The sequence below is a fragment of the Trachurus japonicus genome, chromosome 1 (assembly GCF_045865225.1).
Source record: "Trachurus japonicus isolate A0001 chromosome 1, Traja_1.0".
Lineage (NCBI taxonomy): Eukaryota > Metazoa > Chordata > Actinopteri > Carangiformes > Carangidae > Trachurus > Trachurus japonicus.
Window position 1 is genome coordinate 9,576,805 of NC_140907.1, and position 17,020 is coordinate 9,593,824.

At 43.3% G+C, this 17,020-nt stretch overlaps 1 protein-coding gene across 2 annotated transcripts in view; it reads left to right on the top strand.

Annotated features, from left to right (window-relative positions):
* Window positions 1-47: 47 nt before the first annotated feature.
* LOC146991362 (uncharacterized) overlaps window positions 48-17,020 on the top strand; it is a 123,016-nt gene continuing 106,043 nt past the window's right edge. The window contains exons 1-5 of one of the 2 annotated variants that reach the window (XR_015034536.1): window positions 48-474; window positions 9,864-10,015; window positions 10,114-10,177; window positions 10,296-12,811; window positions 12,946-16,498. Coding sequence is in view for 1 of the 2 variants with exons in the window: in XM_085763637.1 (XP_085619763.1) it covers window positions 210-474; window positions 9,864-10,015; window positions 10,114-10,177; window positions 10,296-12,811; window positions 12,946-14,808 (4,860 nt within the window). In the remaining variant the exon portion in view is untranslated. Of the gene's footprint in view, window positions 475-9,863; window positions 10,016-10,113; window positions 10,178-10,295; window positions 12,812-12,945; window positions 16,998-17,020 lie in introns of those variants that run through there. The other variant, XM_085763637.1, reaches the window with a different exon arrangement.

The window sequence follows — 17,020 nt, forward strand, 5'->3', positions numbered from 1 at the left end:
GCGCCCCATCGGATATTTAGCTCAGCCCCCTCCTCCTCCTTCTTTCAGGCGATGTGCGTCACACAAAGTAGAGACCGCGCTGTGTCTAGGAAGGAGCCATGTTGAAGCAGCTCCTAATACCACGGTTTGAACAACGCTTCAGTAGCTAAATCTGCTAAAAGTGGATTCCCTCATCAAAGTCGGACAAACGGTAAATAATAATCCCAAACATGTCAGCGGACGATTTTCAAAGCAAGTATGCCTCCGTTATGGAGAGTATGCTTAAGAGCGCTGTCGCAGAGACCACTAAACTTTTCGAAACTATGGTCGATGAGCTGAAGGCAGAAATATCCAGGATCAAGAAGGAGAACGAGGACCTAAAGACGCGATGTAGCCAGTTTGAGAACGGAAAAAGCCAAACGACCGCGGTGGAAAGCGAGCCCCCGCCGCGGCTGAGCGACCGCTCTGAGAAACGTGACACGGCTGTTCAATGTGGTGAGTGTGGTAAACATTTGTACACAATTTCAATAATATTATCTGTCGATGGCCTGTTGTGTTTTGAGACAATATTCTGCGTGGTCTCGCGCACCATTGAACGTATGAAGATGGCCCTTTCGATCTATTGTTACATGCCCATCCCAGTCACATCATTAAGCGTGGGATCTGAAATAGGAGGGAAACCGTACAATGCTAGCGGAAGCGATCAGGATGTGGTGGTTGTGTAAGGGATAACTAAAATGCTGACAGGTTTATTCTCCGCCAGATCACTTGAGAATAACATGTGTGAAAGAGAGCAGAAATAGGTGGCAATGAAAACAAAAGTGGAAAAAACGGCAATAACTGATTTGTCACAATAGTGAACCTGCATCATACAGTTTAGCTGTAGCCCATGTGTTACGTCTGGTGAATTGAAATGATGAAACCGTCACATTGCGGCCCTCCATAGATTTCAGGTCAGGGATTAGGCAGGTTTCCAAATGTATTCATTTATCAGGGATATTCATTTATCAAACAATGTAGGCTATTATGTATAAAAGACAAACCATTGTTGTACACAGACATAGGCTACATTGTGTTAGCGTACACAAAGCATTGTGTATTGAGTGGTCATCTTACCCAGATTTCTTCCAAAGAGGGTAAGGAGAGTATTTTGATGTGGGAAAACCTAAACCAAAATTATACACATTTGTTTTAAATAACATTTGACTGCATTGTGCATTACTGCCTCCCAGTGGATCTGAGTAGCTCTCCCACTGACTTGTTTTATTCCACTTGGGAACTTCTGCTCGGTGCTGACTGTTAGCTGTTCATAGTAGGGCCCGACCGATATGGATTTTTTGGGGCCGATGCCGATTACGATTATTAGGGGGAAAAAAACCCGATAACCGATTAATCGGCCGATTATTTTTATTTTTTTATTAAGTTTTAAAATTGTATTACTATAATAATATATCTATATATATTATATAACATATAAATTAGGGCTGCCTGGTCGACCAAAAAATCATTAGCCGACTAAAATTTCATTGGTCGATTGGTTGCATGAAAAAAAACAAACATTTGAAGCCCTGCCTTGTCAAAATGAAGTCAAAATCAATATGGGCTTTTATTTTGAAGGGCCAAATACAGGAAGTCATGACACGTGATACTTTTTTGTTGTTGTTTTTTTTACACGGCACGGCGTCTCTCTCTCTCTCTCTCTTTTCAATCAAAAGCGATCAGCGGTTGCTGCCGTGCCCGGCACCGTGTCAAAGCGCTCACCGGCGGTCAGTCTCACAGCAGTGTCACGGAGCAGAGACATGATAGTCCCCGCTGCAGTCAGAGTCCCGCACCGCTCCACGCCGCGGACCCCCCCATCCGTCACACAGCCTCAGCTCAGTCACTCACCCTCATCTACTGTGTTTATTGGTGATAAATGAGCATACTGCCGTGCCGGTATATAACGGTAAAACCCGACCCCGACCGGCTTGTTGAATCTCGGACCCAACACGGCCGGAGACGAGCATTAATTAATTTATTCACAACCCGACCGCGGTAAAAAAAAAAAAAAAAAGGGAAACAGAAAGCCAGTGGCAACACTGGTTTTGAGACAGATCAGTCACTCTGCTGTGTGCTGTGACTGAGGTGGTAGTGGATGGAGTTTGTCATGAGGTCGGCGCTGGTGCGGGGGAATCTTTTCAAAGTAAAACCAAGTTTTGTTCCCTGCATTTTATTCCTGAAAATATCGGCGACAATCGGCGAGTTTTGGCCGATTACCGATTAGTCTCAAACGGGCTATAATCGGCCGATTTAATCGGCTCGCCGATAAATCGGTCGGGCCCTAGTTCATAGCTCTGGACATTATCGTTCTCGTCCCTTTCACCCCACTGGCTGCACCGACTGTGCCTCCAGTATCACCATCCAGTCCTTTTAGCGTTCTCATTGAGTTGGCTTTATTCCTGATGCAGCGCAGCAGGTCATATTGCTTGACCAATCATAGAGACAATGATGTTGGCACTCAACATCCTCTGCTCCACATTTCTGGATTGAATAGAACCTATAGGATTCCTTGTTATGAGATAATTCATTTTTGGAATTACTGTGTATGCAGATATGAGACTAAAACCCACCTGTGTGTCATAAAGTGTTAACCCTCTGAGTAACAGCAGCAAAATCTTCCCCAAAGGCTGCTGCCCCCATCTTCATGGTCTGTATACAACATCTGTTGCACATCTGCCTGTCCCTGCTCACCCTGAGGTTTCTCCAATTTTTCCCCTGTTAAAAGGGTTTTCCTGGGAGTTTTTCCCCAGTCGATGTGAGGGTCTAATGGCAGAGGATGTTGTTATGATGCTGTGTAAAGCCCTTTGACACACACTGTTTGAAAAAATGAACTATACAAATAATATTGCATTAAATTGCACTGCATTGCATTGCATTTTGGACCTAGGCTGGCAATTTGAATGTATTTTAATATTTCCCTTACATTAAAAACAATTCTCATTGTATTATATAGGTATCTTTTATTAAAGTCCCTGGAAAGTGAAATTGGAGTTTTGTTTCAAAATATATTAAAAGTGTTCGAAATGTATTGATAAAAACATGCAAAAAGACCCATTTTTGTGCAGTGCTTAAAGCAGATATCATCGGCACGGCCGTTTCGGCTAATGCTGTGTTCAAGGCAGGCTTTTGAAACCGTAAGTTACAGCTTCAAGTCACAACTACGACTTGGTAGCGTTCCAGGTAACCCGTAGCTCGTGTTTTTACCGTCCTGTTGTCTGTGAAAGTTCCCTATAACGGCCACTCGTAACTTCCGACCCGTGAACTCGTACCAGATCGAACTGGTATGACTTCACAGGAAGGAAAAACACAAAGTACGAGTTTCCTTGAACGCACCATGAGTTAGCAGCCCCCGCCCTTGTCAGGCATCAATTGGTCCTCGTGCTACGTCACCACATTCACGCGCATCCCTTGGCTGCACACACAGCCCTTCATGCCGTTCTCTCCCCTCATTGGATAACACTTGTATCCCACAAGGAAAATTTTCTCCTCGGGTTACAGCAGAGCAGAGTGACGGAGAGACTCGTGTTTAGGCTGAAATACTTCATGTAAGTGATTGCTGACGGAAAATAGGACTATTTAGGACTTATATTAACAAAAACATTCCACTGATATCTGCTTTAATTTTAGAGGTTAGGGTTTCACAGTTTCACTCTGCTTCAGTGGTCTTTGTTTTTAAGGGCAGGCTTACAGAGGGGGACGCCGTGGCGTCCCTACTTTCATAACTCCTCCCATGTGCACAGTAATATTATAAATACTTCAAGAATGCCAACGAGCGTCTGCTGCCACTACCCCTAGAGCTACCAGCGCCGCCGGAGCTACCAGTCCACTAGCTTGGTCTCTGTCTTAATAAAATGTAGGCTAATGCAGACTTATCAGGTCATTGTAAAACATTTATTTATTGATGTATATGTGGTGTTATTTGAACCTAGTCTATACAGATCCCAGAGGCAGCGCTGCTCTTATGTGAAACATGAAGCTCCACTTTTAATTCAAACAAACTAATGAGACTGCCACCATGGGACCAGCCGGCGCTCGGTGGCAAAACTCTAAAAGCTAAAACAGCCACAGTCCAGGTGAACCTCTGCAGCGTCCGTCCCACAGCTCACCGCCACAGCAACGGCTACACCGGCAACAAAACTGAGGGCCGCCGCCGTCAGCGGACGAATCTCCGCTTGCCCTGATAGCGTTAGCTTGGCGGCTAGCACTAGGCCCGTCGTCCTGTGCTGACGGTGGCAGCCCTCATTGTTGTTGTGGTGTAGCCTTCAAGGCTCCCGCTGCTGTGGTGGTGAGCCGTGGGTCCGATGCTGCAGTGGCTCGGGACCATGGAGGCTCGGAGTGAACGAACGGGGCTAGCCGCCGAGCTAACGGTTAGCGCCGGGCTAGTCGAGCTAACGCGTTAGCGCCGGGCTATTAGCCGCCGAGCTAACGCTATCAGGGTAGTGGAGATCCGTGTGCCCCCAGCATATTTCCCTCACTGCTCAGTGTGTATCCGAGACATTCAGATAAGAGCTGGACTCAGACTCAGGCTCAAGCCCGTAGCTGCTCGGGTACGATGTGACAGTTAGCAGTAGGCCATTTGATTGACAGTTGAAACTTGATGAAGCTCAGCAAGTGGGCGGGGCTTATGTGCCTGCAGCAGACATCCAGAGCTGCGAGAACTGCCTAATTTAGTCATGATTTTAAAACCTAATTTCACCTACTAAACGAATTTTTCTAGCATCCAAAATTGGCAGGATGGTTAATAGGACATATGTATGGGATGTGATTAACTCAGAAAACGAATCCAGTGTCACTTTTCAGGGACTTTAAGTATTTATTCAACAATTGAAACAATTTCTCAATTTATTTGTGAGGGTTTGTCTTTTATTTTTATAATACTACTGCAACACTAAAAATCTCTCTTTTTGTATGGATAACTTGCTCTGTTTATTTCTAAGTTTCTCTTCCTGTAAATATTAGACTATTGCAGTAAACCTCTTGAGCATTTTAGCTCATTATCATTGTATGGAAACAGAAAGAGCCACAGACTCCCACACCCCTTATCTTCTGCATGAGTGTGTTCAACCTCAATATGAGCAACTAGGACATTAGATAGTCCTTCATTATCAATGACACAGACATAGACAATCTCACATCCAGTCTAGAGAACGTTGGTGGCACTGGCTTTCATAACTGATGTGTAGGGGTTGGAGGCACTTTTATCTTTTCCCTGTGCTTGTCAAATATCATAACTAGGCACAGGTCATGTTAGATTCACAAGCAAACCCATTGTAACTGTGATCTGGAATTTGAATTTGGTGAACTGCACCACGAAGCAAGTTTAACACACCCAGGGTAACGTTTATCCTAACTGTTATCTGGGTTAGCCGAACTTAAAGGGGAACTCCATTTTTTTTGACACCTGGACCTTATTTATAGGTGTAATTATGCTCATATACTCACACAGACACTTGTAGTGCAGCTTGGAGGCCTTCAGACGTTATTTAGATCCAACCGATCATGACCGCAGCGCACATGGGCCACGGCAACGCAGCCTCTACATAGGACATTATCTGCCGCGAAACTCGCTCATTTCACCTACATTTTGTCATGAATGGTCAGTGTTATCATCATGTCAGTTCAGCTACCTTATTGTCATCACCCGGGGATGACGTCATAGACATGCGCCGCAAAAACTCTGCTGATTGTCCATGCTGTTTTACGCTCGGCTGTGTCGGCTGCACTGCTACAAACATGGTTCGCCATTGTGTATTTCCACTTTGTCCAAACAAAATGACTAGTTTGTCAAAGTTCAGCTTCCACAGGCTTCCTTTGGACTACCCAGAGCACGGTTTGAAATTAACTTTTTGACCTACTAGCCAAGTGGCTAGTAGGTCAAAAAAGTTACTCGCCAGACAGATTTTTTACTAGCCAAAACCAACAAGTTGCTTCACTATTGTATTTCGACGTCACTAGTTATATAGCAGTCATAGTTGTACCATATAACAGTCATCCTGTTCTTCTCAATCAATTGTGCTCTGTAGACGATGACCTTTCAACTTTTCTGGAATAACAGTAGTTTATGTGTGGCGGCCTGCCACAGGCTCTCACAGAATTTTTTTTTTTTTTTTTTGATGACTTTCTTTAATGGAAGCAATTTCACAGGTAGCAACATGACAGTAACGTAACAGAGAAGACTTCCATTCTTCTGTTTTTCCCCCCAGTTTTTTTATCCCTCCCACAATCCCACCCCACTCAAAGAAGAACAGTATAATAATAACAGCGCTTCACCAACTCTCATCTCTGCCAGTCAGTCCACCTGCCGTCTCTCTCGCACGCACGCACACGTGCACGCACATAGACACACAGACACGGGCGCATGGACAGTTGGCACTTTGCCGCTCGTAAATGCGCTATATCGCGCTGATTGTACAGTGTTCAAATACCACCCCCCACCCCCCCCGTCCGTCCGTCCGTCCGTCGGATAGTCCGACCACCGACTCCGGCGTGCTAACAGCTACCAGCTAACAGCTACCAGCTGTGCTACAGCAGCTGACTGAGCCTTTTGGAGCCGCGGCTCGGCTCACGTTAACGTGGACTCGGTGCGCTCCTCTCGGTCAGCTGTGAAGCAGCAGCGGTCTGATAAGCATGATGTCCGTCACGTGTCCCGTTATGCGCGACGAAGTTGTGACGTTGTCAGGTGACTAAAAGCTTATAATACACTGGGGGAAACCCTGGAAACAGATTGGGAGTCTCTTTTTTTCTAGCTCGCCAAGTGGCGAGACGGCTGAAAATCTGTCTCGCCACAGAGGAATCTGGGTCGCAAATGGCGAGTGGCGACCGCTAATTTCAAGCCCTGACCCAGAGTTACTAAAGCTCTGGCTTGTTGCGCTCAAAATGGATACAAATATTGAAGTGGAAGTGAAGAATTGAGGCGGGCGAGTCATCGGGTCTGCAGTGCTCACTTCGCTCCAGAGGACTTTATTCCCACGAAGCCTCCAGAGTAGTCAGACATACAGTATATATTTATGGAGACATCAATACGTGTATCCCCTGGTCTCAAGTCCCACTCTGAGCAGCAAATACATTCCTCTTCTGTTGCCATCGGTGAGCAGTGTGCACAAGAGCACCACCAGTTCGCAGCTATTCATGGACATGCAGCGGTTTCTTGTTCTTGGGCCAGCTGTTCAGCTCTCTGCCTCTGCGTCCTCCTTCATGGAGCTCCTCGTCAGTGTATTATGGCTCAAAACGGTAACGACACCCATCATACTCAAAGTCGTTGTCCGACACCTATACATCAGATAAATATTCTGCCATGTTGCACACATGGATGTATTATAGTCGACCAAGTAAAAAAACAAGTACCGTATTGACCCGAATATAAGACGATAATTTTTCCGTCAAAAAAAGTCTGAAAAAGACGGGTCGTCTTATATTCGGGGTCTAGATATTTATATGCAAATCAGCGGGTGACATCAAACAACGTCTGTCCAAGCAAGTCAGGGCTTTTCTTCCTCACTCACACACCAGTGACCTGCAGAGATGCAGCTGCGTCTGAGAGGATGATCGTGTGTGTGTGTGTGTGTGTGTGTGTGTGTGTGTGTGTGTGTGTGTGTGTGTGTGTGTGTGTGTGTGGCTGCCACACAGTTACAGCTCAACTCGGCTCGGTTTAGGTCCTTTTAATCACAGCTGACTCCTTCACAGTTCCTCCGGGGGCGGGGTCGTCATATCACAGCGGCTACGGCCGCGTTGTCGCCGGGGACAGGGACACACCGGACACACCGGACACACCGGACGCGGAGGCGCCGAATAGCTGCGAAGCGCCGAGAAGCTGAGCCAGTTTCCTTTCGGGGCTCATGTTAAACGATTGTGTTGTTCACACCAGACGTCCTGCAGCAATCGTTTCGGTGTCTGGTCTATTTTGTGCGCGAGCTGCGAGTGATTGCGTCAAGCCAGGCAGGTCAAACAAAGAAACACGAGAGAATCCGCTCAACTTTCATAATCAAAACAATTTTCAAAATAAAACACCGCAATTGATGCGCGTGCCTTTTTGTGTAAACAGAGCGCAAGAGAGATGGACACACACCTACACACATTCAGAGAGATTAGTGGGCGCTACAATCTACCAGAACGTTATTTCACAGATACTGAAAACATGATTTTAAAAAGATTAATTTTTTCTTTGATTTTGTCTGAAAAGGGTATTTTTCCAAAGACAGGTCTTGAAAAAGGGGGGTCGTCTTATATTCGCATCAATACGGTAAATCAGAGTTTTTGTGGCGCATGTCTATGACGCCATCCCCGGGTGACGACAATAAGGTAGCTGAACTGACATGATGATAACACTGGCCATTCATGACAAAATTTAGGTGAAATGAGCGAGTTTCGCGGCAGATAATGTCCTGTGTAGAGGCTGCGTTGCCGTGGCCTCCGTGCGCTGCGGTCATGATCGGTTGGATCTAAATAACGTCCGAAGGAATCCGAGCTGCACTACAAGTGTCTGTGTGAGTATATGCGCATAATTACACCTATAAATAATAGAGATGGTCCGATCAGGTTTTTTGGGACCGATACTGATCACCGATCACCTAAAGCCTCACCGATCCGATTACCGATCAGAACCGATCGATCACATGGGACGATATTATTAATATTTATATTTTTTTTACTCTTTTTTCCCCCATTAATTCATCCACTCATGCAAAAATACTGGTAAAAGTAGAAGTACTGATTCAACTCCTTTACTCAAGTAGTAAGAAAGTACAGGCTCTGAAATGAACTTAAATGTAAAAGGGGGCTTCTTTGCTCTGGGCCCCCCAGACTCTAGGACTGGCCCTGCTACCCATAGCGTTTTTTTCAGTCAGGAGTCTTCATATTCCTGCTCTGTCTGCACATTGTTGGACTTTCCTTCAGTAGAGGATTTTGATGAGCAGAGTCTAAGTAGCCTACAGCATCTTACGAAACAAGTAACGAGCCTGTTTTGACAATGTAAGGAGTATTTTGTATAATTTTGGAATCCAGCCGCGGGATTCGGTCCGTGGTCCGCCGGTGTCGAGAGCGACCGCGTTCTCTCTCACTCACGCATGAATAAACCAGATGCCGAAACGATTGCTGCACGGCGCGAGCCGTTTTTTCTCATATCGGCCCGATCCGATCAGTTACCGATCGATCGACACCATCTCTAATAAATAAGGTCCAGGTGTCAAAAAGGACACCGGAGTTCCCCTTTAACACTGGCCATTCGGAGAACCTGTTCTACAACACTGGTTATCAAAAAGCTCAGTTAAGCCTGGGTTTTCCTCTCCTAGCTGAAATGTTTGTGATGTATTCATAATATTGATCAATATGTGGATTATTGCTCTAATTAAAGTCAATCAAATCACATCAGGGGATTAGTTCTTGCTTCCAGTTATCGTTACAGAGTCTCCTTGTGTTATTATGAACTTTGGCCATGAAGAAGAGCAAAATCATCATCACCACTGTTAGATTAGAGACTCTTTGTTCAATTTATATGAAGCTATGATACTCTATTATTATTAAAAAAAAGTAGCCTAAAATAGTAAAAAGTATTTAATTTATTACATCTTTGTGTCGCTAAGAACTGTTATACTGCTGCCATGAGCACCTCTTCTACATCAGCTGAGCATGCAGATGTCTGTTAAATTATAATGTGGTATTTAAGTTTGTTTGTTTTTTTCAGTTTGATTTATTGAATATGTATTGACCAATGATTTTTTTGAAGTGAAAGGTGACATCTTCAAACTGCTTGCTTTCTCCTACCATCAGCCAGAACCCAGTAATGTTGTGTTCGTTCTCATGGAAGACGAATCACCTTTCAACATATTTTCTTTTTGTTAAAATTACAGACCTTGTCCCTTTTCGTACCATGCTGGTGGAGCAGTGTCAACCACCGAGAAATTCATCCCTGCAAAACCAACCACAGCAAAGTTATGAAGAAAAGGACTACGGTTTGCGAGAGCACAACTATGGGATCCATGGGGAGGGAAATTCTCAAACGGTATTTATATTTGTCAAGCAGGAGGCGTGTGTATCTAGTAGACAAATGTATGTTTTTGTTGTCACTTTGGCACTGAAATATGTTTCACTCCCACACAGGACTGTTATGATGATTCTTCTTTGCAGTCTGTCTTGACTTCCTGTGGGGAAGTGTCTAATGCAGGTGAGAAATGAAAACGTACTTGAAAGTTCCTAAAATGTAATAAATCTTATCTTATTTACCACTCAAAAATCTGAGCTTTTTATTTCTTCTCATGTTTCTTCCATGAAATCTCTATCAGGTTTACCACAGACTGCTACCTGTGGAACTGAAAATGAAGGACCTCTCATTGACCAGGAACATTCAACTGGAGAAATGCCCAAAAAATATGAAGCAGACCTTGAACTACCCCATTTGGCAGGGGATGAAAGCTCACAAGCAGTCCAGGATCAATCATCTGGACCAAAGCACAGTGAAGACAATACAGAGGGAGGACTTGTATCAACAGAAGAACAACCAGTGATGACTGCTGAGGAACTATCTGTGGTTGAAGCAGTCGAAAAGCAACAGCCATCAGTGGCCCCCGAACAATGTCAAAGAGAGGTAGACACGGTGGTCAATGAACTAGCCGATGTTTCCCCCCAGCAACATGCAGAACCATTTGAAGGGCACACACAACAAAACAAAGTTGCACATGGGGAATTAAAAGATGGAATTGCAGAAGCCAGTTCCGGGCCAGTGTCCCGTAGAAGAGGACGGCCACCAAAGAAAAGAAAACATTTACAAGAGCCAGTGAAAGATGTACTCGAGTCACCAGCCACTGTTGTTGCAACCTTGCAAGACGAGGTAAATTACCCTACAGTAATGGAAAAGGTTGGAGCTGAGTGCCCACAAGCACCACCAGTTAAACTTACAAACACTTCATCCATTATCACTCCATCAGAGAAGGAGAGAGTGAACACTGCTATGAGAGATGTGGGGAACAGTAAGATTGGTTCTTTGCCAATTTCCACATCATCGTTGACTATGGGATGTTCTGCTGAAAAAGAAAAAACAGGTGAAACTCAACAACTGGCTCCATACACTGAGGTTTCATCTGCAAGTGAAACGGTGAACTCTACAGCAGAAAAGTCGCAGCAAGAACAATCAGACCATCACAGACCACGCCGCACATCTGTAACTCTCCAGGATGCCATGTTACTAGTTGAAGCAATGAATCGGTCATCAGAGGAGAATGGATCTCTCTACTCTCCGAAGAGAACAGCAGAACCACCCCAAAGCCCGCCAGCTCCCCATGGGTATACCTTACAAACCGTGGATGAGATTCTAGCTGAGCCTCTAAAGAAGGTTCAGCTTCCAGTTCAAACTCTTGAAGCTTCAGGCAGTCTATTCTTAACAGGGTCTGCTGCACAGCCGCAACAAATGATAAAGATACTTGGGGCTTACCCTAAAGTTACAAATTCCACCCAAACCAATAAAGCTCAAGCCCACATGGAAGATGGATCAAAACGACAACACATTGTCACTCACTATTTGGATACTGTTACAAGACCATTGCCATCATCTACTGCTGCAGGTCAAACAAACCCACAGTCACAGCAGCACCATCCCCATCTTCTGAAAACATATCCAGCACCAAGTGAAACGAGCAATGTTGGACCTCATAAAATAATTGTTGTGCCAAGATTGGTGCCCTCGTTAATACATCATAAAATTGCATCACTGTCCCCATCCAGGCTTCCTACTTTTATGTCAACAGTTGTGGCTCCACAGAATCACATTTTACCTCCACCTGCAGCCATACCCCACACAACACCTTCCCTTTGCCCTCAGAAAACAATACATGTTTCCTCTAGAAATATGCTTCCCATTGTTCTGTCAAAATCAACAGACCAGCAACTCGGGGTTATTCCACCCCAAAAAATGAGAATTACAGTTCCAAGATATGTACCACCTGTGATATCCAGGACAATTCTTCTTACAAGAGAGCAGGCATCAGCAAAACCAGCTACGGCGGTTAAAGTGTCATCAATACCAATGATGTCTTTGACACAAGAGTTAACAGCTTCTGTGGTTGCAAAAACCCTTGCAAATGCAGATTACCACTCCAAATCCCCTAAACAAACTTCATCTGTTTCTGAAACAACAAATGAACCCACAGAAACTTGTTCCAGTTTAAAAATGTCAGTTCCAGCTGGGAAACAGCCAGGCCTGGTTTCCCCAACGCAACAAAAACTCTCTCCAATGGTCAGATTAACCAAGCTGCCATTTTCAGTATCAATGAAAGAATCAGTGCTGGTCTCAAGTGAACTTCCAAATAGACGTTTTGAAACTCCGACCCTTTTAAATGAGGGAACACAAGTGCAAGTATCATCTATGGTCATATCAACACAGCCACCAGAGATGCCAGTTGTATCCACCAACATTTGTCCTAGTTTAAATGACAAATGTGTATCTGAAGATACCTCTCAAATATCAGAGGAGCAAAATAATTTTCAAGAGATGGCATTGTCATCCTCTGAAACACGTGCCGTTTTGGAAGAGCCACCAACCATGGTGATGGCACCGGAGAAATCGACAGAAGCTGTCAGCAAAACTGAACCTTCAGCTTCTAATTTCATGGAGGAAGAAATCAGCAATACAGACCAAGATTGTGTACAACCCAATGAAGCCAACACAGAGGACAAACAACCATCTACCCCCATACAGCTAACCCCCATCACACCCAAGGACACACCTGACCCTGGTTTACAGATTACTAAAACCCAGTTCCTGGCACAGCTGGCAGTGTTACCTGTAGTTCAAGGCCCAGAGAAGGTAATGCATGCAAGAAAATAGTGTTGTAAATAATGTTGATGATCGTCATCTATTAATTATTCCAAATCTGCAAAAAAAAGTTTGTTGTATAAATTAATTTTGCTAAACATATTTTTCTTTTTTCCTTCTTGTAGGCTTCTCCTAAAGATTGTGCAGATAAAAGAGCTTCTAGTTCAGAAACCTGCACTGGTGGTAAGAAGCGGCTAGAGGAAAACTCACTTGTAGCCCGACTCCGAAGTCACCTCAAAAGTCATTCACAAGCTAGAAGAACTAAGACAAATCCAGAGGCAAGCACAGAAACGGATACCAGTACTGTAAGCCCTAACAAACTTGTATCAGATCCAGGCAAAGTCAATGAAGTCACTCCCATTTCCTCTAAAAAGCCAGGCATGGTTGAAGATTTCACAACTCTTAATAAGACTACCAATGGCTCCGCTTCTATTGGTTCAAGAAGAACTGGACTATGTAAAGATGCTGTCAGACCAAAGAGAAGTGTTAGTGAACCAACTAGCAGATCTACTACTGAATCTTCACCGAGACGGGTTTATTTAGGTAGAGATTGTGCAGGAACTAAAAGTACTAAATCTACATACAGTTCTCTCAACCCTAAGAGTGCAGGGTTGACAAGCGATAGTGTTAGCCTTAAGCAGACTAAATCCACTTCTGTGAGTCCCAAAAGGTTGAGTTCAACAAGAGAATCTGGTCATCACAAATCTTCTGCTGTTTCTTCTAGCACATCTAGATCAATTGGAACTTGTACAAACCCTAGATTATCTTCCCCAGAATTGATTTCTCTCAACCGTAAAAGGTCTACGATTACTCAAGACAATTCTAGCATTAAAAAGATTAAAAGGGAATCCATTGCTTTTAGTCCTAAGAGGAGAACCACAACTAGTGTTAGAGCAAAGATTGAAACCTGTTCCCCAGTTGTTACGTGTTCTAAATTGTCTAAACAGGGTGTCAGTCCTAGACAAACTGCAGAATCCCCCCATGCTAAAAAACTCGGGTTAGTTCAAGATGGCACTACCCCTAAAAAGAGTACAAGACTGCTGAATGCTAAAAAGTTAGCTAAAGCAGCAAAAGCCAAAAGCATAGCTAAAATGAAAAAGTCAAATCTATCCAAACTGCAAAGTGGAACTAAAACAAGTCGGTTAGCAGAGAACCAGGCTGGCTGTGAGTCTGTGAAAAAATTAACAACTAAAGCTGTGTGGATTCCACCAAGAATTCCAGCCAGTAAAACACCATCAGCAGGTGGAAAGAGACCAAAGCTGACAAGATCACCAAAATCCCAGAATCTTAAAGTAGTTTATCCCCCCAGCCACACCCTTAGCCCCATACCTGTCAAAGCACCACCTATTGTATCACCATTACAGCCCCTGTCAGTTATTGGGGGGCGTCTGCTAAAACATCAGTGTGGGGAGTGTGGCCGAGTCCTCAGCAGCAGTGCTGCCCTTGAGAGTCATGTAAGTCTTCATACAGGACGACGACCTTTTTCATGCACACTGTGTGGGAAAAGCTTCCCAGACTCCAAGGGTCTTAAACGCCATGGCCGGGTGCACCGCAATGGTAGGATCCATAACTGCCAACAGTGTGGCAAGGGATTTGTCTACCGTTTTGGCCTCACCAAACACCTGCAGATGGTGCATAGCAAGATTAAACCTTTTGTCTGCCAGGTCTGCAACAAAGGATTCTTCACAAAGCGAGATGTGGAAGCCCACATCAGGATCCACACAGGAGAGAAACCATTCCACTGCAACCTCTGTGAAAAAAAATTCACAAGGAGAGTAGAACTAAATGTACATTTGAGGTGGCATAATGGGGAAAAGAGACACTGGTGCCCATACTGTGGAAAAGGATTTTTAGATTTAAATAACCTGAAAAGGCACAAGTATATCCACACGGGGGAGAAACCACATTCCTGCCCACATTGCCCCAAGCACTTCAAACAGTCAGGCCACCTGAAAAAGCATGTGAAAAATGTACATAAAATACAATAAGAAAGGGTCAGAGATGCCATCATGTGAAGATTTTTTATAGTGAATGATACTACGTTCTGTAATGGAAGAATATGTTTTTGATATTTTTTCTTTCACACTTTGGATATCTAAAACAAGCGTAAATAGAGAATTGCACCCCATTCTTTTATTGTTTTATTTTATAAGTATTGTTCCACAATTCGGGTGATACTTATTTGCTTTCTTGCAAGGGGTTAGATTTAAGGTCCTCTAGTGTTGACATTTCTGTGTGTAAGTATTGAACTGGAGCCACAAGGCCATTAGCTTTGCAAGGTCACGTCTCCAGTTGTTGCCTAGCAAGTCACAGTGTGCACCTGCCAGAGTAAAGAGAAAGGTGAAGACATGAATGACACATTAATGTACATTTTAAACCTGCTAATAGTGGAAGGTGTAAAACAGTTTTCCCTCTGTGTTAAGGAAAAATAATTATAATTTATTTTAAGTAATAATTCTTATTTTTTTACTGCATAGCAAGAATAATTGGCATTCATAATTTTTGTTAGACATGTGTTTTAGACATGGATTTAGGTGCCAACACCTGTGGACAAGAGACATCAAACTGAAATGTTTTCTATTTGGTTCATCAGAATATTTTCAGAAGACATGTTTCAACAAATTTAAATTATTTATTGTGGATCTGCAATTATTAATTAGAAGAAAAATAGTAGCAAATGTTTTGATAATAGATTTGTTATTCAATTGATAATGCTACTTAGCGAAAATCCCCTGTTGTTTTGAAGTAAATGTTTTGATTTTTTTTTTTTTTTTTTACTGAATTGTGAATAGTCATTTAACAGTAAAAATGTCAATAGTTTTGAGTTGTTTATGCTATATAGTTAATTTATATGGCTTTTTTTTTCATTGTTAAAATGACATTAGATGTAATATTTGTGCAATAGTAGCCATGCAAGGCAAAGATTGTAAATGTGCTTTCACATAGTGAATCTGAAGGATATTTTCATCTCACAGAATTGTGTGTGTGTGTGTGTGTGTGTGTGTGTGTGTGGTGTGTGTGTGTGTGTGTGTGTGTGTGTGTGTGTGTGTGTGTGTGTGTGTGTGTGTGTGTGTGTGTGTGTGTGTGTGTGTGTGTGTGTGTGTGTGTGTGTGTGTGTGTGTGTGTGTGTGTGTGTGTGTGTGTGTGTGTGTGTGTGTGTGTGTGTGTGTGTGTGTGTGTGTGTGTGTGTGTGTGTGTGTGTGTGTGTGTGTGTGTGTGTGTTGAGCTCCAGACTCATGTTCCTCTTTGACTAGATCATGTCAGCTTCAGCAGCTTCACATCATGTTTATTTCACTTTGACTACATATGTGCCGCCTTTAATTTTGCTTTTATAACATAAATATGTGTGTTCAGTTTAAAGACACAGAAGATGGGTCACCAGTAAGCATTAGAGCACAACCTCAGCAGATAGTTATGATGTGCACATACACACACACACCTTTTTTTTGTCTGAAAGATGTACACATTGTCTTGAATTAAATTGTTAATTACATTCAAATATTTCTGGAATAACATGGATGAACACTTTATAATTCTAAATCCCAAGATACAGTATATATAGTGTTCCTTATTGTTGAATTAAAGCAGAAGTAAGCGCAATGTTTGTGTTAATATAAGTCTTAAATTCCGACAGCAATCACTTATATAGAGTGTTTGGTCCGAAACACTGGTCTGTCAGTCACTCTGCTCTGCTGTAAGCCGAGGAGAAAACTTTCCTTGTATCTTACAACCTTTATCCAATGAGGAGAGAGAACGGCATAAAGGGGCAGTCCTCTCTGTGTGTGCAGCCAAGGGATGCGCGTGAATGTGGTGACGTAGGGACGAGGGCGGGGACTGCTAACTCCATCTGCTGACAAGAAGTTAGCCAAAACCACCGGATTGCTTACTTCTGCTTTAAGAAAATATGTATTTTCTTTGTCAGAGTAAATGCCATGATTGTTTTTTTGTTTTGTTTTTTGAGTGAATCTTGTATTTTCTTCTTGATTTTGATATTTTCGGATCATTTATGTCACTGAGAACCGATGGGGGATAAGTTACAATGGCTCGAGTGCTCCATGCAGACTTTAGCACGGATAACACAAAACACTTGAAAAGGAAGCTTGTGGTTGCCTTTAAGCAATGAGTGAAATGGTTATTACTTAAAAATGTAAAATGTGTAAATATGTCCCTTGATCATTTATGTTGCATGTATATTTTTCA